Raw genomic sequence first — 26,225 nt, 5'->3', positions numbered from 1 at the left:
TGATGATTGATGTCACTAGTCACTACACACATCTTCTGACATTCAATAAAAAGTAATAACCAGTTTAAAAATGTGGAAAATAAAGGAGACAATTATTTTGTTATTTATTTAACGTTGTTCACAGTTTTACATGTTGTATTACATTAACTAATTACCATAATACATTTTTATAGTTTATTTGGAAGTTACAACACGGAGATGGTTACATGCTAAACAAATTAATAATAAATTAACATGCTATGAAATCGGTACATTATAGACAACTTATGAGCATAAATTCATGGGGAACCTTGTACCTATAATGGCTTTTTTGATCTGTATAAACATCTGCTACAAGGATAAAATGGCAAGTATCCGTACACAGATTTATTGCTCCATATTGGCTTACACTTGCTTGCATTTTTCATTTTTCTGCTACAAGGACAGTAAAGTAACAACAGCTTGTGCATTTCTGTGGCTGAGGTAAAAAAAGAAAAAAAAATAGCTTAAGATTAAGAAATAAGAAAACAGTGGCACAAACATTTAGAGTCACACAATTTAGTAATCTCGAAACTGCAGTAACGTTATAAAATACTCAGAAGTCATGAATAATTGTACAGTTGTAACAGTAACTTCACTGAAAAAAACAAAACAAACATCGAGATCGATACACATAAGTAATGTTCGATTCATTAAAGCATGACAAACAATATCAGCTTCAACCACCCTACCAGAAAACATATTTAACCAGTATAGCAGGAAAACAACTTTGCCAAACAGTAAAAAAAAATGTTAAATCAAATTGGAGAATGATATTGTAGCTGTTTTTGTTTCTCTGACTTCGCATCGCAACCTGCAGAGAATTTCGCATCAATAGTGGGGTTTCCCTCTTACGTAAAACCGATAGAGGAGTACACCAAAAAGCTGACTAGAGAGAAGTCATGGAGGTCAGATATGAGAGACAAAGAAAGAACAAGGGAAAATGGGGTATAAAAAGAGAGGTAAAGAGAATGACAGATGGTTTCTTTGAAAGTAGAAACAATGCAGAAGAAACAGTGTAAAGTTTAAATGACAGAGAAAAGAAAGGAAGGGAAGAAAGAGGGTATGAGAGAGAGCTAAATGAAAGACATAAGGGTCATTCAGAAACTGCAATAAGGCTTACTGAGCTGAATAAATTGCAGAGAAAGAGTAGTTAATGAGAAAGGAAGATAGAAGAATTGAAAGTGGAGGAGAGGAGAGATGATGATGAAATGGCACAGGTAAGGAATGAATAGTTTGGGACTCTTTTAAGCCTGCAGTGCTCTCTGCAGGTGCAAAGTAAAAATGCATTTAAAAAAAAAAACTATTTTGAGCGGTTGGGTCCCTATTATCCAAAAAAATAATAAATAAAATGAAACAAGAGTGAACAGATATAAGCCTTTTTTTTCTTTGCAAGAAGTCTGTTTTTAATGAAAATTTCAAATAGAAAACAATCCCCGACAGATTTCACCACCCTGTGGTTTCATTTCACACTGATTCCAAACAAAAGGCTTTAGGAATCAAGGCCGAACAATGTAAAACTAATTACATGACGTGTGATAATGGAAGAGAACATTTATTTGAACACATTTATTTTTGTGCAGCTTATAACAGTTCATTTAGCAGATGAAAAGAACGAGAAAGAGAGAGAGATGTCTCATTTGGTATTCAACTTAGTTAAGCTCTCAAACAGTCCACACAGTTTGTCTTATAAATGTCAGGCAAATTAAACATCCAGTTTGTCAAAAAGTCTAAGCCGGCCCGAGGGCCTGTCAGTTTCAGAATGACGGTTGGCCTCGGACAAGAAAATGCCAAAACACGAGTGTCTGAATTTGAAATTAAAAGCCTTGTCATTCATAGACGGATGCTCTGGTTCAAGAGTGTGAAAGAGTAATGAAGTGTGCGTTTGTCCCAGTCAATTACTGCTGTCCTTGACAGAAGGCTTTAACTGCTGACACAAGTCAGTCAAGACAGCAGTCCGACATCATAACATACACACACATTCAAAAACATTCACAGCAGTCTTATTTAGAAGCTCAGCTGATCTTGCCAGTGGCAACAGCATCATATATTGATTTACACCAAGAGGAACTGAGATGGTGACAGGGAGAGAAAGACAAATTAGAGAGATAGAGAGAAACTTTTGATTGGCATGCATATCCAATCACATATGAGCAAGGGGGGCACTGGTCTAATCACATTGGCAGCTGGTTCACCCAAATAAGGGTGTAAAAAGTAATTTTGAGTTTGTAAAACTCACAAAAATTATTCTAATTTAACAAGTGTTTGAACTAGACGTTAAAACAAACGTTAAAAACCACTACAGAAAAACATTTGTGTAATTGGACCTTTGACTCAAAACCTTACAGTTACTAAGATATAGCCCATGTCACAACTTCCCCATGTGACTACAAGCCCTGATCTTCCCAATCTCTTTGGCACCAATGAATGTACATGAGGAACAGACATCACAGTTCCACAGTACCGGTAGTTGAATGGTGTACGCTCTTCTTGTTTTACTACACATTTGTCTGGCTGACAATATTGTGGAGAGGTGAAAAATCTCCAGAGTGAAAATACAACATTTAAACTATTAGTTCAATCTGGCTTGCAAGGTCCTTCACATACAACACACAAACCACAATGATTGTGACATTGTCCTACTAACTGGGTATTGAATGTTATTAGTATACTTAACTGATAATTTGGGGTTGAGTCAGGAGGAAAAGCTCAGTTTCTCCACAGCAAAATGGAAAATCTTCAGGCCAGACAGGAAGAGTCTGTCAATACAGACTTAATGTAGCAGACCTCGGACAGGCTTGCCATATATTGAATTCAATCAACCTCATGGATGTAGTTGACACCGATGGAAGAAACCCCACCTGCACATACACCAATGTGTAATCAGTAACAAAACACTCAATAAAACGTAAAATTCTTTTTTACCTGAGACCCTTTTTTATATATTTAATCAATTAGGATGAAAATGATTCAATATTACCTCAAGCAAATTCGTAAAAATGTAAAGATTAAACACATAACAGGTTTGTGTTACATTGGGTCCTCATGGTGGCGCAGTTACTCACCTCAATCCGGGTGGCGAAGGACAAATCTCAGTTGCCTCTGCTTCTGAGAATGCCAATCCGCGCATCTGAACATGTGGCTCATTGTGCGGAGACTCCGCATGTGGATGCTCATGCTACTCTCCGCGATCCATGCACAACTTACCACGCGCCCATTGAGAGCAAGAACCCCTAATCATGACCACGAGGAGGTTACCCCATGTGGCTCTACCCTCCCTAGCAACCAGGCGAATTTGGTTGCTTAGGAGACCTGGCTGGAATCATTCAGCACGCCCTGGATTCGAACTCGCGACTCCAGGGGTGGTAGTCAGCGTCAATACTTGCTGAGCTAACCAGGCCCCCAGTTACATGGATCTTTCAATTATTTTAATGAATTTGAACTTTTTTTTACTTGATAAAACTCATGAAACAAAGCATTACTAGAACACTTTTACATTTGACAGGACTAGTTAAAAGTGTGTTTCAAAAATATAGCCTGCTGAGGCAGTACCATGGTACAGTGATGGTATCAGATAGTAAAACCATGGTACTTTGAAGAACATTACGGTACTAAATTACAGTACCGTATTCACGTACTATGGAATTTACATTTACAAAGTACAGGTCCAAAAATCATGGGAATGATATGGCAGTTTAAGTGCTTTCATGTTAAAGGGATAGTTCACCCAAAAATGAAAATTCTCTCATAATTTACTTCCATTAAGCAGCGGTATGCACGTTCAGGAGAGGGCTGAGGTCATGGGCCTCTCGTGTGACGTAGTGGCATTGGCATGTTCACGCGAGAAGTGACACATGTGCAACACACTCGGAAGAGCAGCGCTGTTTCCAGCTGAGTAGAAGGAATGCTGTACAGACCGAACGCCGTAAACAAATTGAAGCAAATTTAAACAAAGATGTCAGAACAGGCAGATACAAGTTTTTCCAAAGCCATATTAATTTGAACCTGAGTACTCTGACCAGGAGCACAGGGACATGGAAGAGGCTGGACCAACAGCAGCACAACAACAAGTCTCAGAGAGACAGAGAGCTCAGGAGACATGCTGGTGCACATGTAGGCAATGTCAGGCAAAGCGATCGTATCGCTTTATAAGCAAGAGTCGTATGGATGACGTTAATGCTGATTGTCTGTGCTTTTTGGAGCATCAAAAATCTTGTTACCATGCACTTCCATTATAAGGACCTACTGAGCTGATATATCTTTCCATTACATTAGATGTATTGCATTAAATTGTGAAAATATTTGGCAGAAAAATATTTAAAATGTTTTACCTTGGCTTATATGGTGATTTAAGAGGAGAAACTTCTCACAGCAGCAGATAAACTCTCACAGAGCACGTGAGTGTAGTGGGAGTGGAGCGATCAGAATTTCACTGGAGCCAGGAGTGCGTTTCACGAGACTGCGCTCAGCACCGCTCTGGCTGCTCACAAGGTGCTCACTTTCCGCTCCTACCAAAATGCATTAGTTTAGGATACAGAAAATATATGATATTTAGCTGTGCTAATTAATTATGAAGTAAGTATTAAACATGTTCATATGTATCTGGGATTGTTAAAAGAAATTGGCTTGAATATCTGGCAAAATACAACAAAACTGGTTACATTAGCAAGCAGTAAGCGTACAGTATACTATTGGATTAAAAATATAGATAATCTTTTCACATTATGTCATTTGATCTGTCCCTCCAGTAAAATAAGTTGCGAAACGCAGGGCTGAACACAATTTTTCCCATACGCTCTGCTGAAATCACAAAATTAGTAGGCTACTTGTGTCCTTTTCTCATTTTCCTAATAAAAAAATACCCGCAACAGCCAGCTTTAGATGAAGTTTTTATGCGCGTCTTACATTTTCTGGTGTCTTTTCAAGGACCAACATCCACTTCAGACATTTTAGAAAGGTTCACAGTCTGAACAGGAAAGATTCACTAGCTTTTTACCAACATTTCATGAGATAAAAATAACAGGGGTTATTGTTACTGTGCATTTGATAGGTAAATATTGATAGGTAAATATTTTTACCGGCACCGGAATCAATTTCCTCTGAATTTTTTCCTTCAAGACAGCGATCATCTCTTGTCTAGAAGCCCTCTACCTTAAAGGCTCAGTTAACTTAATGTATGACCCACTGGAATTGTAATATAGCCAATTAAAAGTGAAACAATCTGTCTGTAAACAATTGCTGGAAAAATATCTTGTGTCATGCACAAAGTAAATATCCTAAGCGACTTGCAAAAACTATAGTTTGCTATTAAGAAATCTGTGGAGTGGTTAAAACATTTTTTTTAATGACTTCAACCTAAGTGTACGTAAGCTTCTGACTTCAACTATAACTCTATTTGGGCGGTATTGTTACTACCGTCTATGTTTTTCCTATGCATCAGAGCACTTTCAAAAGTGCATGACAAGGATCCACGAGGGTCTGGAGGGCGTTTCGTGTCAGATGGACGATGTGCTCATCTGGGGGGGCCACACAGTGTGAGCATGATGAGAGGATGCGTACGGCACTGTCACGACTCCAGGAGGCTGGGGTCACACTCAATGACAAGTGTGAGTTTTCCAAGAACAAAATCAAGTTCCTGGGACAGGTCATTGAGGCGTCAGGTGTGAGTACAGACCCTGACAAAGTGAGTTCAGTGTGGGCCATGAAAGAACCATGTAGTGACAGTGAAGTGAGATGCTTTCTGGGGATGATAAATCATCTTGGTAAATTTCTGCCACATCTGGCAGAGAAAACACAGCTGCTCAGAAACTTGCTGAAGAAGTCCAACATGTGGGCCTGGGGGTCACAACAGCAGGAAGCATTTAATAAAATTAAAATGGAACCCCCAGGGCTAGCACTATATGATCCAAACAGTGAAACTCTAGTATCTGTTGATGCCTCTTTATATGGGTTGGGCGCTGTTCTTCTCCAGATGCAAGCAGACAAAGAATGGAAACCTGTGGCGTATGCATCAAAAGCTCTCAGCAATACAGAACAGCAATACGTCCAAATAGAGAAGGAGGCCCTGGCCTCCACATGGGCCTTTGAGAGGTTTGCAGAGTTTCTCATTGGGAAAAGTTTCCACATTGAGACTGATCACAAACCTCTGGTTCCTCTGCTGGGCTCAAAAAAATTGGATGAACTCCCACCACGCATACAGTGTCTTCATATGCGACTAATGAGGTTCTCCTACACAATATCACATGTGGCAGGAAAAAAAATTGCAACAGCCGACATGCTGTCTAGAGCTCACATATGCATCACAAAGGAGGTGCTCCAGGAGGAAGACATCAACTTGCACGTTGACTCTGTTATGGCAAACCTGCCAGCTACAGAAAAAAGACCCAGAGAGATTCAAAAACACCAGGACAACGACGCCACACTCCAGTAGCTGAAGAGATACAGTGTCAAAGGATGGCCTGATAAATTCCCATTGACAGAGTGTTTCAGCAATATCTTTCCTTCTCTGGAGAGCTTACTGTACAAAATGGTCTATTACTAAATGACATCAGAATAGTAATTCCTGCATCACTCTGAGCTGATATACTAAACAAAACTGCACAAGGGACATATTGGCGTAACAAAATGCAAAGAGAGAGCTAAACAGTCAGTGTGGTGGCCAGGCCTCAGCAAAGAACTAACAAATATGTGACACATGTGCACGTGAGAGTATAAACCACAAAGAAACAATGCTGTCTACAGAGTTCCCGACAAGGCCGTGGTCCAGTGTAAGAGCAGATCTGTTTCAGGAAGACAGCTAGCAGTACTTGTTCATCGATTATTTTTCAAGGTAATTTGACGTTGCCAAACTAAAATTAACAACATCAGAGGCAGTGATTGAACACTTCAAGTCCATCAATACGTGCCACGGGTTACCAGAGGTGGTGCCCTCAGACAATGGACCACAGTTTGTATCAGAGTGTTTCCGTACTTTTGCACAGACTGGTGCTTCAGCAACGTGACATCCAGTCCCCATTTTCCACAGAGCATCGGGGAGGTGGAGCGAGCTGTGAGGACAATCAAAAGTCTTCTCAAGAAGTCAAGTAATCCCTACCTTGCCCTTATGGCTTACCATGTTACCCCACTGGCAAATGTATACAGCCCCGCTGTGCTCCTAATGGGGAGGAAAATTAGAACACCTGTTCCTCTCATTCCATCGAGTGTGCAGATACGGAAAAATAAAGCAAAGGCCTGCTTGAAAGTATTACGTCATGGTAGCATAATTTCTCCAACTCAAACTCCACAAAATTGCACAGAACTACCGTGTTTATATTAGCAGTGTTCATAACATTTATGCAGTTTCAAGAGACCCTACATTTATTAACAATTATACTGAAAAAATACCAAATATTACAAATACATGCTATGTGGGTCTTCTGTGTTTTGCAGTATTCAGTAACATTCAACAATTAAAAATTCCTGAAAATGTACATATCTTAGTAGTAATATTAATATTATCAGGGATGTGGGCTACTTCAGTTAAAAAAGTTTGGACACTCCACTGACTGTCCCAAATGGAACAGTTTGGAAGTGACGTTTCAAAAACATGCAATTTGTTGCAGCTGTCCCAAGTACAGTTAAACTGAACACAGTTAAACTTTCACCACTTTTTTTCTGAATAACCCACATAAGTATGTTCATAACACTACTTGTAATGTCATTGGAGGTGTATGGGCCCCCTGGCAAAACAACTTAATTAGTTTGCCTATAGGGAGGACTGGTTAGAGTGCCGACTACAAAATTACTCGAAAATGCCCATACCTAGTTGCTATAGCAGTAAAATTGAGGCCAGTAATTTTCAGCCAAACACACAAGTGTAATAAAATCTACAAATGGCTGTATCAAGGTAAAAGTTTCAAAAAGCTCAAGTAGAATTCTCTCATTCACAGGCCTCACCCTTGCATAAAGAAAACTGTCCCAAAGGGGTTTAACTTAATATGCAACTACTACTACAATGATCCTACAATTGTGCTGACATGTGTCCGTCGCTGGGTAGCAGAATGCTTCCTTCACCAGAATTGAAGGGCTGTAGAGATGTCTGATCTGTTCCCACACGTCTTCAGAGATCTACCTAAAGAATTCAAACACACAAGAGAAATATTGTCAGTATCTCATACCACATGTGTCTCTCCGTGTCATATACCCATTTACTTTTTATTTTATGTTGTTACTTCATGTTGTTGTATTTTATTCCATGGCCATTAGAAAGGAGTTAAAGGAATTATTATTATTATCGTTTTCAGATGTCGATAGATAGATAGATAGATAGAAAGAAAGAAAGAAAGAAAGAAAGAAAGAAAGAAAGAAAGAAAGAAAGAAAGAAAGAAAGAAAGAAAGAAAGAAAAGAATGCCCAATGGAGGGTTTGGCGTTTTAAAAATATCAAGCACCCCCCACCTTGTGGAAAGCCTTTGCAATACCGCATTAATCCGGTAGATGTCAATGTATCTCCACTGAACAGGGATGAGCCAGTTGTACGACCTTGCTTTGGTTTACAGCTGTGCTTTTGTAACGTGTGTACGTATGCGGAGGTCACTTATGATCATACACGGAGGCAGATTGCTTCGATACCCGCAATAACTGACCGACAAGAGGGCATTCATTATTTGACGCCAATACGGTGAGTAACAAAATAGGCTATGCACATTTGCCACCCTTGTTTAACTACGCTGCCGTGTTTTGTCGCTTCTCTTCATTTGTGCGGTTTTGACACATCGGCCCCGTAGTAGAATCCTCGATGCAGTTCTCCAAACTACGTCCAAGTAATTAATTATAATTACAAATCAAGTAACAATGCCGCGTATCCTCCACTAGCATGCGTGACGGTCTGTTTAAGAAATGTACTCTTGTACGGAGCTTATGTTAAATACTTTCAACTCCTATTTTCCATTTGTTGTTGATACACATCATTACGCGTAACGATAACCAAGTAACAAAAGATATTCAAATGAGACTGCTACAAATAAACTTTACAGTTATCCCCGATATAGACATTTTGAACGGTACAGCCGATAAATATAGCTGATATTATACATATTTTATAACTGAAAAAGCAAAAATCTGGGTTACAGTGAGACACTTACAATGGAAGTCAATGGTGCCAATCCGTAAACGATTATATACTTTCAAAAGTATAGTCACAATATGTAAACCATATGCTTGTGAACATGATTTTAGTGTGATAAAATCACATACTAACCTTTTCTGTGTAAAGTTATCTCCAATTTTACAACTTAGTTGCTATGGCAACACTGCTGTAAACCCTAAAACCCTACAACTTTAAAGACGACAATTTAAAAAAAACTTCACAGCGCAGATAATACAAAAGTTTTAACATAATGAATGTATAAAATGAATTTTCAAAAATTATAAGCTTCACATTTCTGCCTTTTAAACCCTAAAAAAAAAAAATGGCCCCATTCACTTCCATTGTAAGTGCCTTAATGTGATTTCAGCTTTTTTTAAAGAAAAGGAGGGACGAGTCAAAATCTATTGTCATAATAAACATTATGCCATGACCCCATGAAGTGACACATAAACCAAAACGCCACGATATCTTACTTGGCTTTCCATATCTGCTCTAGCTGCCAAGATCTTGTTTTATTATGGATGTAGAAAGCCACAGATCAACTAGGTGCCAAACTGCAGGATTGTTGATGGATCTCTGGAGTGAAGTTGAAATGAGTTAAGAACCAATATCATGATCTAGCTCTGCAGCACATCCATATGATAACCCCTTAATAGTCACCCTGATGTATCACTACAGCTCTAATATTGGAGTCGCTGTAATTTCAAAGGAGCGTCAAGAACTTCTCACACTGTTTGTGTTGCTGAAGCTATTTTTGATCTGTGACTTTTAAGCATGACCCCAAACTAGAGGTTGAAAGCAGAAAGGAAAGAGGAATTGTTTGGGGAACGCACTGATTTCATTACCGTGATATTAGTACAGGATGTTCCTATTTTAACATTCTATTGTGCATAGGTTAAAGGAATATTACGGGTTCAATACAAGTTAAGCTATATCGAAAGGATTTGTGTCATAATATTGATTACTACAAAAGTTAATTTGGAAAAGCACGAATCTGGATTACTGTGAGGAACTTAGAAAGGCCCATTCATAAACATAGAAATACTCACTGTTTAAATAGTATAGACACAAGACGTTAACAATATGCGTGTAAACATAATTTGAGTGTGATCATACCACTTACTAACTTTTTCTGTGTTAAGTTATATCCAATTTAACTTTGTTGCCTTGACAATTTAATGTCAACGAACCATAAAACTCTAAAGCAACTGTACAAATTACGATTGAAACAGGTTTACGGCTCATATAAAACACAAGTTTCTCTTATAAAATTATAAGCTGCACTTTTCTGTCTTTAAAACCTCAAAAAAATGGCCCCATTCACTTCCATTTTAAGTGCCTTAATGTAACTTTGATTTATTTCTTTATTTATTTTAAGAAAAGGAGGGACAAGTTGAAATTAATTTGTGTGGTAGTCAACATTATGCCACAAATGCAGTCGATTAAGCATAACTTGTACTGAACCTGGAATATTTCTTTAAAGTTGGCAATTATTTCCATTCTGCAGAGCAGTACACAAACCACTTTAAATTTGGGCAGTGGTGGCTCAGTGGTTGAGGCTCAGGGTTACTGACCAGAAGGTCGGGGTTCAAGCCCCAGCACCACCAAGATGCCACTGTTGGGCCCTTGAGCAAGGCACTTAACTCCAGGTTGCTCCGGGGGGATTGTCCCTGTAATAAGTGCTCTGTAAGTCGCTTTGGATAAAAGCGTCTGCCAAATGCATAAATGTAAATGTAAATTTGAGGTATATAGAAGAACAGTTTTGTCCTACAATATTGGATACTACGGAGCCCCTTCCCTTATAAAAAATAATCTGTTGGTACCAAGGTACAGTGATGGCATACTGAATGATTACCATATTCATGCCTGATGAAGAGCTACCTGCCTGAAATGTTGCTTTTTTATAACAAAAGTTTGGAGCTTTAATTTCAGTGTGCGGACATCTACCTTATTTTTTTACATTTGTAGTTTTTTTTCTTCTGAATCTTAGCCCAACATGGGTTTTGAATGTGCTCACCCATTTTACAATTTTTTCTACCATATTCATGTAAAATGGCACTCCAATGTACCTCAAACCTGGTTTCTACATACATGAATTTCCATGAATTTTCGTGATTAATAAAAAGAGTAAAAAAAAAAAAACATTTTTCACAAAGAACAATTTCTAGCCAGTGAAAATTTGTATAGCCAAGCAACTAGAGAAAAAAAAAAAGTATATTCACTTGTTTAGACTAGGGCTGAAACGATTAGTCGACATTATTGACGACAAAAATATTCGTTGTCGAATAGTCGTCTGATTTAATTTAACACAACATGAGATCTTTTGAAACACTAATGATGATGTGGGAGAGCACCACTTCAGCTCGCACTTGATTGAAGAGAGGAACAGTTCACAGTCCAGATGCACTCCAAACTTTCCAAAAAGATTAAGGTGATGTAGATCACAGAGTATTAGAATACAAAAAAGCAGTGTCGTCGTAAAATAAAGCGGTGCCGTACCTGGTGTTCAGCTTGAGTAAAACTTGCCTGACAGAGCATCTAAAAAGGAAACACTGCACCGTTATATACTGTATTTAATGCATCCTTTATTAAAGTTGAAATAATAAGGAAGTGGGTTGTATAAATAAGCACAAACTCTTATTTGGCATTTGTCTGTGCGGTCAGAGCTGCTTATATGAGTCACGTGAAAAACAGCACGAGAGAGTTTCAAACTTCTCCCGGCTGATACACTGTCTCGAGTGGAGTCGCTCAACACTGGCGCACGCTTGCTGCAGTTAGATTTTTTTATTGTGATTGCTCGCGACATAGTGAATTATAATATGAGTGTCATGATGTGTGTATCTTATGGTGATACACATCATGAGAAAATCAACGATACGCAGCTCTATAAAGAAGAAAGAGTTTGATTTTTGTGAGTTAAAGATGGATCAAAATCAAGTGAACAATAAGATGAGAGGGTCTTAGCCCATTTTACATTTTTTTTATTTGTCTTTTTTGGTTTGTTTTCCAATATAAATATCTTAAACTCCTTATGTACATTTACTTTAGCAGCTATACTGCAGAAGAAAAACAAATTTATCTGAGAATTTTGAATATAATATTTAATTAATTTAAAAATATATATATTTTAAAATATCGAAAAATCCTTAAAACAAGATACATTTACCTGAGACACAACATATGAGTATTTTTTTCTTTACTGCACTGGCAGAAGTATGAACAAGTGAAACAATACACTTATATTTAAGATACATTCTCTTAAAGCAAGTCTAAATATCTTATATTTTGCTTCTCAAGTAAATGGATCATGTTTTAAGGATTTTTAGACAATTTTAAATGGAAAACAAGACAAATCACTTGATAACAATAGGATTTTTTGCAGTGAAATTAATTTATTAAACAATAAAAATCCAAGTAGTTTTTCCCCTTTAATTCTGTGACTGTAATTTAGAGGTATTTTAAAAGATGATTTTATCCTCTTTATTATTAGTAAGCACGTTTAATACAACCTTTTAAGTCGGGCACAAGCTGAATAGTCAATTAATAGCTAATGATTAATCATTGCAATAATCGCCAGAATAGTCGAATAATCGTTCTAATAATCATTAGATTAGTCGATTATAAAAGTAATAATTAGTTGCAGCCCTAGTATAGACACAATTTTTAAATTCCTTATAATTTGCTGGCTTTCCATAATAATGAGAAAAATAAAAGCACATGTACAAAAAACCAGGGCAGTGCCATAACATGTGGTATTTTTGTTAGTGATAAACCCTATCATTTAATAATGTAGTTATTATGCTGAACATGGACTACTGTGTTAGGATGATTACTGTACATGTAATCCCATGCTGCCAGAAATAGTTACATCAAAAGTGTCTGTAGACTACTATTGCTACAGGTTGTTGTGACAATACAAACCACTTACACGTTAACCTAACCCAGCTTCCTGAACGCCATGCAATGCAAGCTAGAATCACTCATGATTAAAGAATTACACCATGTGGAATTTCTTACAAGATGGGGTTTGTTAGTTAAGAGCGTCTTTGCATTGTGTGCTGTTAACAGTGTTAGTAGGTTATGACGTGCATAAAAGCACATGTGGTGAAATGGTTGCATTATGTACGCTTTAACAACCGCCTGACCTGTGAGTCCATATGGTCTGACGTATCAAACCTGTAATCTCAGTCTGGTAGAAGCAGTTTAACAGGCACACACACACACAGCCACTGGTGCATTGCTGTCGGAAACACTACTCGTACAATCTCACAGCATACACCTAAAATAAATCTGCCATAGTCATGGAAGTTGTTGGTAAGATAAGAAAATTCTTGTTTTTTGTTTTTATGAAAACCTTTGAATAATGAATAATTGTTGGTTATGTTAGTGTTTATTGGTTTTTATTCTGCCATGACAGTTGAGTTTAACATAATGTATATTTTTATTGCAACTTTTAATGTATTTTGAGGACTTAGGGTGAACTCATTACGAGTGAGACTATGGACAATTTGTAATGAAGCAATTATTGTTAGATTTAAAATAGATGATTTAGTTAAAATATATTTGATTTAAAAAGTAACACAACAACAGTCTATTGTCGGTGAGGCCTCTATTATGTCCTATGGTACAGTGATGGTGTCAGATGGTAATAGTATGGTACTTTGATGTAGCTATACCATGATCTGAAATAAATGATTAAACTGAAATAAATTTCATGGTACTAAGTTACTTTAAAAATACCATGATATTGTATTACATTTACATTTATGCATTTGTCAGACGCTTTTATCCAAAGCGACTTACAGAGGCCTTATTACAGGGACAATCCCCCTGGAGCAACCTGGAGTTAAGTGCCTTGCTCAAGGACACAATGGTGGTGGCTGTGGGGCTCGAACCAGCGTCCTTCTGATTACCAGATTACCAGTTATGTGCTTAGACCACTACACCACCACCACTCCATATTGTACACTGTCTTTGTACTTTTTACCCAGTGAAATTTATTATTTAGTCTATATACGTGAACATTGTAAGTGCTGATCTGAAAGCAGGCTGGCTTTTTCGATCTCTCTTTTATTATATATTATATATATTTTTTTATATCCCCTTTTCTCCCCAATTTTGGAATGCCCAATTCCTACTACTTACTAGGCCCTCGTGGTGGCACGGTTACTCGCCTCAATCGTGTTGGCGGAGGTCTCAGTTGTCTCCGCTTCTTAGTCAGAATTGATTGCGTCAATCTGCGCATCTTATCACGTGGCTTGCTGTGCATGACACCGTGGAGACTCGCAGCATGTGGAGACTCATGCTACTCTCCGCAATCCACACACAACTTGCCACGTGCCCCATTGAGAGCGAGAACCACTTAATCGCGACCACAATGAAGTTACCCAATTTGACTCTACCCTCCCTAGCCAACCGGTTTAATTTGGTTGCTTAGGAGACCTGGCTGGAGTCACTCAGCACACCCTGGATTCGAACTCGTGACTCCAGGGGTGGTAGTCAGTGTCAATACTCGCTGAGCTACCCAGGCCCCCTGCTGGTTTTTTCTTTTAAGATAATTTATCAGGGATATTTCCAGATTCACCAGGCAATTAAATCATTAAGCAAAAGAAAGCAGCAAAAAGTCCCTGTGATCTAAGCATTGGAGAGGCCATTAGGTTTAAAATAATCAGTGAATGTTGGGTTGATTAAGGCCAAGATGGTCTTACCAGGGGCCTGTAGATACACAGACATCTGGTGTAACCATCCAGAACATTCTTTTGAATTGAAAGAAAGTCTGCGCTTGTGAAATGGTATGCTACTGGGACCTTTAGATCAATGGAAGAATCACATGCATAAAAGCATCTCGGCTCAGATTGCAATGTGTCTTTAACTACTCCTGTCCGACCAGTGCTGCATTGTGCTCAAGTGTAAATGGATTAACAGTATGGTTGCTTGCCCTATTTGAAGAGGACACGACACATGATAGAATCAAGTGGATTTAAGCCTGAGTTTGCACAAATGCTTAGTGTAAAGATGTGTTTAATCTGACAGCAATTTGCAGAGATAAAACTACCAAAAGCCATTTTTTTAAGAGAGCTGCCGATTTGAGTCTACTTAAGAGTTTATCTTTATACAAATGAGCAGTGACGTGATTTGGTGACTACCAATGGTAGAGAAAATAGTAGAACTCACATGATCTAACCTCCCCATCTAGTAGGATTCTATTGAGTAAAACTGCCTTTCCGTGTGCTGCGTCCGAATAGCCATACTTCCATATTATAAAGTATGCCAACACCAGTATGCCAATAGAGTAGCATGTCAGACTCCACAGTATTAATAAAAGAGTAAGTTAGAATGACCTGCTATTTCCAGTGAGATACTAAAATGCAGATCAACTAGACATTCTACTATCCCATAATACCTCGGGAGCTGAGGAAATGTAACGTTAAAAATGCTGGATTTTAAAGAATGGCGGTGAACCGTGAGTCAGACAGCTCTTTTCAACTTTAAGTGATATACTGTTTATACAAAAAAAAGTTGTTACTTGTGCTTTTGTAACAACAATAGATATATTCGATATACACTCACCTAAAGGATTATTAGGAACACCATACTAATACTGTGTTTGACCCCCTTTTGCCTTCAGAACTGCCTTAATTCTACGTGGCATTGATTCAACAAGGTGCTGAAAGCATTCTTTAGAAATGTTGGCACATATTGATAGGATAGCATCTTGCAGTTGATGGAGATTTGTGGGATGCACATCCAGGGCACGAAGCTCCCGTTCCACCACATCCCAAAGATGCTCTATTGGGTTGAGATCTGGTGACTGTAGGGGCCATTTTAGTACAGTGAACTCATTGTCATGTTCAAGAAACCAATTGGAAATGATTCGATCTTGTGACATGGTGCATTATCCTGCTGGAAGTAGCCATCAGAGGATGGGTACATGGTGGCCATAAAGGGATGGACATGGTCAGAATCAATGCTCAGGTAGGCCGTGGCATTTAAACAATGCCCAATTGGCACTAAGGGGCCTAAAGTGTGCCAAGAAAACATCCCCCACACCATTACACCACCACAACCAGCCTGCACAGTGGTAACAAGGCATGATGGATCCATGTTCTCATTCTGTTTACGCCAAATTCTGACTCTAACATCTGAATGTCTCAACAGAAATCGAGACTCATCAGACCAGGCAACATTTTTCCAGTCTTCAACTGTCCAATTTTGGTGAGCTCTTGCAAATTGTAGCCTCTTTTTCCTATTTGTAGTGGAGATGAGTGGTACCCGGTGGGGTCTTCTGCTGTTGTAGCCCATCCGCCTCAAGGTTGTGCGTGTTGTGGCTTCACAAATGCTTTGCTGCATACCTCGGTTAAACGAGTGGTTATTTCAGGCAAAGTTGCTCTTCTATCAGCTTGAATCAGTCGGCCCATTCTCCTCTGACCTCTAGCATCAACAAGGCATTTTCGCCCACAGGACTGCCGCATACTGGATGTTTTTCCCTTTTCACACCATTCTTTGTAAACCCTAGAAATGGTTGTGCGTGAAAATCCCAGTAACTGAGCAGATTGTGAAATACTCAGACCGGCCCGTCTGGCACCAACAACCATGCCACACTCAAAATTGCTTAAATCACCTTTCTTTCCCATTCTGACATTCAGTTTGGAGTTCAGGAGATTGTCTTGACCAGGACCACACCCCTAAATGCATTGAAGCAACTGCCATGTGACTGGTTGATTAGATAATTGCATTAATGAGAAATTGAACAGGTGTTCCTAATAATCCTTTAGGTGAGTGTATAATATATATATTATATTCATATATATGAATACTGTGTCTGCACGTTTTGCATACTGTATACCCGTTTTCAACAACTCCTGTGTCATTTTTTAGATATCCAAAATGCTGCCAAATAGCTGATTTAATTCGCTTCTTCAGCGGATACAACTCCAGGAGATCGCATTGTTCCACCATGTTTTCATTTTCAGAGTTTCGCGTGCGCTGACAGTTCAAGTTCTGCACACGCCCCGCCTTACCGAGACAATCACCTTGTGAACTATAACCATAGTAACAGCCACACAGACCAGCCAGGCAGAGGGCAGGGCACACGCATGGCGCAAGTAGTTAGGCTCACTGAAAGACTCATTTTCAGTCATTTTAAAAATAAATAGACAACATGGTTGTTTTTTACATTTTTTAACCATAGGCTCCAAATTCATACACTTTAATAACTGTGACCATTTTAATCACGATTAATTGTGAAATCGGATAATCGCAAAATCCATAATACTGTTATATTGGCTGAGAAGTGCATCCTTTACCTACTGAGAGTACGTCGTGAGTGATGTCGGACGCAGATCTCCAACTTTTGCATACAGCTGTCGCATTTCACCTACTAGTTGCAGTCGTTATTAACTCATTATTAATTCAAGGCACTCTTGAATTGCAAGGATTTATCATATTCATTAATAATATTAACAATTTAGCAAATATGGAGTACAAATTAACTCAAAGGCTATGTTCAGACTGTCAATCCAAATCCGATTTTTTTATGTATCCGATTGGAATCCGATCTTCATTATTGACTGTCCGCACTGTGTATCGCAACTGACCAGATCGGACTTGAATGTCCCGTGGCTATCTTCATTTTGTGCCATATCTGCCTTGGTTGATTTAGCAATGGCATTGCGTCAGTATGGGAAAAAAAAGACAACAATGAGTAGATGCAGTGCTGGACTACTCCTTATGAGGCAGTGGCAGAGAGGGAGGAGTCTGGCATGCCCCGCTTTCTTTCGTGCTGCCATCTCCGCCAGTGTCATAGTTCAACAGAAAGATTCCATTAATAATATCCACATGAGTGGTCAGACTGAAACAGATTTCCAGACACTTTGATATAAATAGGATTTTAAACCACATAAGAATGAACCTTGAAACGGATTTGTAAAAATCATATTTCATGTGATTATTTTTGCTATTCAGACTTGCTATAAGTATGATTGGATTCCAGTCGGATATTCACAAAAACCATCCAATCTGCCAAAGTAGCACACGATTAGAATAAAGTTAATATATATATTTAATGCTGTAATATTAATCTATTTGAGGATATGCCTGGTAGGATTTAAAAAATATCCTAATGTGACAGCAATTTCATTTTTTTTATTGTTTTAGCATGTTCCATGGGCAGCAGCACTAGCAGTCTCTACAGTGCCCTGGCTAAGACCATCAGCAGCCCTGCTCTCCCTCACCCCTGTGAATCTGGATACAATCTGGATAACAACCTGGATCTGGATCAGGACCTGGTGGACCCTTTGGAGCTGTTGAAAGAATGTAGAGAGGTTCTGAGAAACCGGCCAGCCCGATTGCACAGGGCTTTCGTTCAGACTAGGCATGAAGACTCTAGGCACACGGCAATCAGAGTAATGCAGTGGAATGTTCTAGCACAAGGTATAAACCTAACTCTGTATTCATCCTTATAACAAATAATCCTACATAGAGTACTACTCATGTTTAAAGGAGTTCACCTTTATATGAAAATTCTGTCATAATTTACTCACCCTTATGTCATTCCAAACCAGTATGACTGTTTTCTTACGCAAAACACAAAATATTTATATTTTTAATGAATATCCCAGTCTGTCAATTCAATACAATAGACTGTAACAGTGCCTGCAATTAATTTAATTAGTGCCTGCAGTAATTTTCCCATAATTTTTCCATAGAAATCTTTGAAAGTCCTTCATAAAAAAAGTTCTAAGCCAGGAATCAATCCAACCACCTCAGAGTTGCATCACAACATTACAAACTTTGATTTGAAGCAAAACGTTCAGAGGCTGTGTAACTTAACATCTTTCATAAGGGCATGAGCTACAATACCATGAAGCATTACGAGTGATGTAAAAGAATTCAAAATGATGAAAAAATAAAAAACTATTGATTTAACGTTCATTATAAGTACAAAAACAATATATTTAAATTTTATTGTCAAATATTCAGATATACAGTGCATTCAGAATGTATTCAGACCCCTTCATTTTTTCAAATTTTTTTATGTTGCAGCCTTATGCTAAAATGCTTTAAATTAGGGCTGTCAATCGATTAAAATTTTTTATTGAATTAATTACATGGTGTCCCAATTAATTAATCGCATATACAAATATTTGCTGAGAAAGCCCCTTATGTAACAATAACTCAATATATAATGATTATACATATTTATATCAATATATAGTTATACATAGTTATCTTTAAATATTTAAAATTTGTATATATTATACATATACATACAAAACGGCTTTAAAATACAATGTATTGTTTACTACCATATTATTGATCATAAGTCAGTCATTGGCAGACAGTTCACAGCAATCCATTTCACAAGTGAATTTGTCAATAAGTTGGAGATTTATTATGAGGGCTAATTTAAGGGCCCGTCAATTTACACCTACGTCAGACGTCTCGGGTGTGTTGCATCATAAACATAAAATGTTTAGGTCACTGTGTCAAGTTAAATATAGTTTAATACTCAACCTTTAAACACATCTTGAGATCACTTAGATCGCATTGTGTCTTCCTTTCAATGTTTTGAACGCAAGAACGTGTAACGCAGGTTTGTGTTGTTCTGCCTACTGAAGTATTTTCTTCACTGTATAAACTGGGCGTTGCTCATACAGCTGAAATTTCACTTACTGCCCTCTGGAGTTAACAGGTGGTACTACAAGCTTACATTTCTGTCCGACCGGTGCTTATTATGGTCCGTGGTCATGCGATTAAGTGCGTTAATTTTTTTAAATCGACAGCCCTAATTTAAATATTTATTATTTTCCACATCAATCTACACTCTATACCCCATAATGACAAAGCAAAAAACAGATTTTTGATCACTTTGAAAATGTATCAAAAAGAAAAACCTGAAATATCATTGGCATAAGTATTCAGACCCTTAACTCAGTACTTTGGCAGCCTTTGACCTTTGACAAGCTTTGCACACCTGGATTTGGGGATTTTCTGCCATTGTTCTCTGCAGATCCTCTCAAGCTCTGTCAGGTTGTATGGGGACCATCGGTGGACTGCCATTTTCAGGTCTCTCCAGAGATGTTTGATTGGGTTCAAGTCGGACTCTGGCTGGGCCACGCTAGGACATTCAGAGTTGTCCTTAACCTGTTGATATGCAATCCCCCGGCACGCGGTAGTGACATCTCTCTGCTTACATTTAATATATAATTTACCGTCTATAAATGTAATTAATATTAACAAATTATACGTCTTTTCAAAGGTCTAAGGGTTCAACATTGATATACGATTTCTGTTTCATGTTAGCAATGCTCCAAAAACAGCAATTTAGTTATTTGTGCCAGGAGTACAAATGAAAACATCCAATGTCAAAACGGGACTTCATTCCTTTTTTATGAAATCGCGATGGCCAGATGAATCCAGTTCGCCACACTTGGGTCAATTGTCCATGACAAGCATTCATTGAAAAACATCCAATAGCACTTTTGTCCATAAAAGTGATAAATCTGAGAAATATTGATATATTCTCCATTGTTTACATGAGATCTCACCTGAAAGAATTACCTTTCGTCATCGTTCTTCTACAAACTATGCAATCTGAGCAGCATTCATGTTATAAAACTGTATATTATCTTATATATTAGATTCTCGTAAACAAAACAAGCCTGTCCCCAAAGTCTATTTTTAAAAATGGGCCATAATTTGATTCATAATATCAAGCAGTGCAGACAGTTTTTGTGTCGTCTTGAAAGGCAGAGCCTTAATTTTACTCTGTACACCGCCTGCGATTTTACAGAAAAAAGTTTGCAAGAACCTCATTTTTAATTTTAAATTTGTAGCTTCTTTAAATTAAAAAAATAACTAAATATATTAATTCTGAAACTTGTGATATAAAGTGTCTTCTTTCAAAAGATACTACAACTGTGTCCATACTCAAAGCGTCCAGTAAATACAACCATTTAAGTTCAGGTATGTCATTTTCTTGGTTTGTGCTCAAAAAGGGGGTGCGTATCAACAGGTTAAGCCACTTGTGATGTCTTGGCTGTGTACTTAAGGTCATTGTCCTGTTGGAAGTTGAACCTTCGGCACAGTCTGAAGTCCTGAGCAAACTGGACCAGGTTTTCATTAAGGATATCTCTGTATTTTGATGCATTCAGCTTTCCTTGAACCCTGACCAGTCCCCCAGTCCCTGCTGCTGAAAAATACCCCCACTGCATGATGCTACCACCACTATGCTTCACCATTGGGATGGAATTGCAGGTAATGTGTGGTGCCTGGTTTCCTCCAGACATGACGCTTGGAACAGTAAAATTGTCATTTTATCAGACCAGAGAACCTTGTTTCTCACATTCTGGGAGTATTTTAGGTGCTTTTTTGCTTTCTTGCTCTGAGGAGAGGCTTCTGTCTGGCCGTTCTGCCATGAAGCCCAGATCGGTGGAGTGTTGCAGTGATGGTTGTCCTTCTGCAAGTTTCTCCCATCTTCACACATAATCTCTGGAGATTAACCAAAGTGACCATCTTGGTCACCTCTCTTACCAAGGCCCTTCTCCCTGGATTGCTCAGTTTGGCCGGGCGGCCAGCTCTAGGAAGAGTCCTGGTTGTTCCAAACTTCTTTCATTATGGAGGCCACTGTGCTCTTGGGAGCCTTCAATGCAAGCAAAACATTTTTGTAGCTGTCCTGAGATCTGTACCTCCTCAGAATCCTGTCTCTGTGCTCTGCAGTCAATTCTTTGACCTCATGGCTTGGTTTTTGCTCTGATATGCATTTTCAGCTGTGAAACCTTATATACATAGACAGGTGTGTGCCTTTCCAAAGCATGTCCAAACAACAGGTGGACTCCAATAAAAGCCTAGAAACCTCCCAAAGATGATTTAGATAAATGGAATGCACCTGAGCTAAATTTCAAGTGTCATAGCAAAGGGTCTGAAAACTTAGGTCAATGGGATATTTCAGTTTATTCTTTTTAATACATTTGCTAAATTATCAAATATCAGTTATTTGCTTTGTCATTACGGGGTATGGAGTGTAGATTGATGAGAATGTTTTTTTTAATTTTTTTATAAGGCTGAAACATACACTGTTCTGTATATACAAATATAGAAGTAGTTTGAGAGTTCTGAATATACAAATATAGAAGTAGTTTGAGAGTGTAGGGAGACCGACTTGGTTGATTCATTAGCAGAGCCACGGTTTGTTTACAACAATTCTCTTGATTGATGGATCTTTGCTCTTCAGCAAAATGGGTAGTGTAATCCTTAACTAGGAATTTCTGGTTAAGTTTAAATAACTCATCATGGACTGATGCTTCAACAGGAGCATATACCATCGATTAACAACAATGGAGCTCACAGTAGGTCTGTCTTTAAAGGTTTAAATATAGATTAGTCTATAGAGAAAATACATTGGATTTTTACTTGCAGAACAAGACTGTTACACTCTATTGCAGTTGATAGTGTCATAAAAATAGTCTATACGGTGTGTGCGCTATATTTCAAGTCTTGTGAATGCATACAATAGGTGTTGACAGTAACCTGAAATGTAAGTAATTTTCCAATGAAAATTTTGACCACAATTGCATGTTCATGAGAGAAGCTTATTCACAGTGGCATGCGTTCATGCAAGAACTTGCGTTGGTTTTGCTGTTAAACAACACAAGTTCTCAAGAGAACAATAGAGCCACTGAGAACAAGCACTCTCAGAAAAGCACAACTGGCCCTTTTCCATGGGCAAGCATCTAGTAGTTGTTTTAAAACGTTCTACATGTTCAGCATTGCTTTCAATTAGAATATATTATGGAAATAAGAATCTGTAGTTTATATATAACCTTCTTCATCTCTTTGTCTCTTTGCAGCACTCGGTGAAGGCATGGACAGTTTTGTGCAGTGCCCCATGGATGCTCTGAACTGGGCTGAAAGGAAGTATTTGATACTGGAAGAGATCCTAACGTACAGACCTGACATCCTGTGCCTACAGGAAGTTGATCACTACTTTGACATGTTTCAGCCTGTTTTGGCTAGTTTGGGCTACCAGAGCAGCTTCTGCCCCAAACCATGGTCACCCTGTCTGGATATAGAGAACAACAATGGCCCCGATGGCTGTGCTTTGTTCTTCAATAAAAAACGCTTCCAGTTAATAAACACAACGCACCTACAACTGTCTGCCATGATGCTAAATACAAATCAGGTTGCAGTCATAACTACATTGCGTTGCCAAGCAACAGGACGGGCTTTCTGTGTTGCGGTAACGCATCTGAAGGCACGGAGTGGTTGGGAGGTTCTTCGCAGTGCACAAGGTTCAGATCTGTTGAGGAACCTGCAAAACATTGCACAGAGAATGGAGATGGAAGAAAATTCAAATACTGACGTTCCTCTGATAGTATGTGGTGATTTTAATGCTGAGCCATCGGAGGATGTCTATAGAAATTTCGCAGCATCTAGTCTTGGACTCAACAGTGCATACAAGCATCTGAGTACGGATGGAAAAACTGAGCCACCTTATACAACGTGGAAGATCCGTCCTAGTGGGGAGAGTTGCCACACTCTGGACTATGTGTGGTATTCACATAGAGCGTTTAATGTCTGTGCAGTTCTGGACTTTCCTACAGAAGAACAAATTGGACCAAACAGGCTGCCTTCCTATAACTACCCCTCAGATCACCTCTCGCTTGTCTGTGACATTAGCTTCATGGATCTACCGCTTGCTTCCCAATAACTGGAGGTTTACTGGTAATCTTGCAAGACATTTACCACAGGTTAAGATTTATGTTGGCACAAGATTTCCAAATACTTTTGTTTCATGAATATTCAATGATTAGGTCTGTATTTCCTCAAAGGAATGTTTCGAGTGCAATAGATGTTACAGCATCTGTGGCCTGCTGTTGATAAATGTAAATCATCCCAAAAATCACTTTTAAAGGAATGCACATACAATACAAGTATATGGGGCATCCTAGGTTCTGCACTAGGATGAACATTAAAAAAGACATACAGTTTTGAAAGTATAGCCACAAGATTGAAACATTATAGGTGTTAACAAGAGACTGATGTGACAAAATGACTTCATGTGCAAAGTTATATCCAATTTTTTCAACTCCTGTCATCACCATGTAAGCCTGGTAACTTTTGCATGTGCATGAACAGGAACAGTATAATGGTAGTCTGCAACTAAAAGGACTTAAAAGGAGTTAGACAACTTAACAGCTCAAATAAACAAAATTGTACAGAAGCATTAATATACCATAATATATAAACTCAGCAAAAAAATAAATATCCTTTTTTCAGGACACTGTATTTTAAAGAAAATTTAGTAAAGATCTTTATTGTAAAGGGTTTAAACAATGTTTTCCGTGCTTGTTCAATGAACCATAAACAATGAATGAACATGCACCTGTGGAACAGTCATTAAGACACTAACAGCTTACAGATGGTAGGCAATTAAGGTCACAGTTATAAAAACTTAGGACACTAAAAAGACCTTTCTACTGACTCCGAAAAACACCAAAAGAAAGGTGGCCAGGGCAATAAATTGCAATGTCCATACTGAGATGCCTAAGACAGCACTACAGGGAGACAGGAAGGACAGCTGTTCATCTTGGCAGTGGCAGACAAGGTGTAACATCTGCACAGGATCGGTACATCTGAATATTACACCTGCGGGACAGGTACAGGATGGCAACAACAAATGCCCGAGTTGCCTATGGGCGCAAACCCATCTTCACTGGACCTTTCGGCAATGGACATTATTCCATTTCTGTTAGTCACATGTCTGTGCAACTTGTTCAGTTTATGTCTTAGTTGTTGAATCTTATTATGTTCATACAAATATTTACACATGTTAAGTTTGCTGAAAATAAAAGCAGTTGAAAGTGAGAGGATGTTTCTTTTTTTGCTGAGTTTATATGTTAAAAATACAAGCTGCACGTTTCCAGAATGTCTTCGCCTCTAGACATCAATCGAAGGTGCATTAGTGCAAACATGATTTTATTTTGATTGTCAAACTGATGGACAAGTCAAATTATTATCTGGGGTTATGGAATGGCACACTTGAGTTGTGGTGCTGTGTTTACGGCAGTAAATATTATAAATGTTTATTCCTAAAACTGACTCTTAAGAGAGTCATTCTCCAGTTGTTTCTTGTTGAAAATATCATGCCTGTACAAATAATACATAGAGTTATTTCTGTTAATTACAGGCCGTTGAAAATAAAGTTCTTTTAAGAAGTTGTCATAGTCTGAAAACAGGTGCTTTAGTGAAAACAATGCCTGTCTGTCATTTTTCATTTCTTTAAACAACAATGCATTAATAATTAATCTATAAATAATTTCCCATGTGCAAAATCCTCAAAATTATGTTACATCCTGGCTAGTTTAACCAGAATCTAACTGATCAATTGCAGGTCAATAGAGTTACCTGTCACTAGACCACTCTAGCACTAGACCTACTCTTTTATATAGTCATCTATTATCAACTTCCTGAAGGCTAAAAATATTATACTACTATTGAATGCAATCCCTAGCCCTACCTTATACATTACACTCATGAAGGCCTGCCTACAGCCCCATAGGTGTTCAAACTTAAGACCTTGAGTAGGTGGTTCAGGTGTTGTAGGATTATGCACCCCCTGCTAAAGAGATTGTGCAAAAGTGACATTTTATATGCTTACAAGTACAATACACATTTTAAGAACTATCCCACTATTCCAATGCATGTCCTCTTGGATGTCCTCTGAATTCCCAGATTAACCATCTAGTATAAAATTTTACTCAATAGCTATTAGAGTACAAGTAATCATTGTGATGAGTTTGTTGCGCTGTCTTACTGTTTAAGAGAAAAAACACACGCACACACACATACATACAAAAACCATTCTTAGCAAGAATATCAACATTCAGGTATAACTAGATACATTTTGGCACAAGAACACAGTACCTCAAATATCAAGCCACACTACTCCCCAGTGGCAGTGAGTATTACTGTATGTCCAGCTAAGCAAGAGCAAGCCATTTGAGTATGTCTTTCTTTAATAAGCACTGAATACAGACCTAATGTCTGCATGGAGATATATATATATATATATATATATAT

At 38.2% G+C, this 26,225-nt stretch overlaps 1 protein-coding gene and 1 long non-coding RNA gene across 3 annotated transcripts; one reads left to right on the top strand and one right to left on the bottom strand.

The window, feature by feature from the left end:
* LOC127643483 (uncharacterized) lies at nt 1-9,793 on the bottom strand. 2 transcript variants are annotated; one of them, XR_007970523.1, is made up of 4 exons: nt 9,617-9,793; nt 8,022-8,128; nt 4,350-4,526; nt 1-2,879 (listed from the first exon to the last, which is right to left on the bottom strand). It is a non-coding gene; the product is annotated as an uncharacterized LOC127643483 (long non-coding RNA). The 2 variants fall into 2 exon arrangements; XR_007970524.1 differs by having other exon boundaries at nt 8,034-8,128.
* LOC127643482 (nocturnin-like) lies at nt 8,546-25,278 on the top strand. Its single transcript, XM_052126281.1, has 3 exons — nt 8,546-8,675; nt 18,300-18,575; nt 22,994-25,278. The coding sequence occupies exons 2-3, from the start codon at nt 18,308-18,310 to the stop codon at nt 23,851-23,853; spliced, it is 1,128 nt and encodes a 375-aa protein (XP_051982241.1). The 5' UTR covers nt 8,546-8,675; nt 18,300-18,307; the 3' UTR covers nt 23,854-25,278.
* Nucleotides 25,279-26,225: the final 947 nt, after the last annotated feature.

Source organism: Xyrauchen texanus, chromosome 5 (assembly GCF_025860055.1).
Source record: "Xyrauchen texanus isolate HMW12.3.18 chromosome 5, RBS_HiC_50CHRs, whole genome shotgun sequence".
Lineage (NCBI taxonomy): Eukaryota > Metazoa > Chordata > Actinopteri > Cypriniformes > Catostomidae > Xyrauchen > Xyrauchen texanus.
Note: the sequence above shows the minus strand (reverse complement) of the source record. Positions and strands in the feature narration are given on the sequence as shown.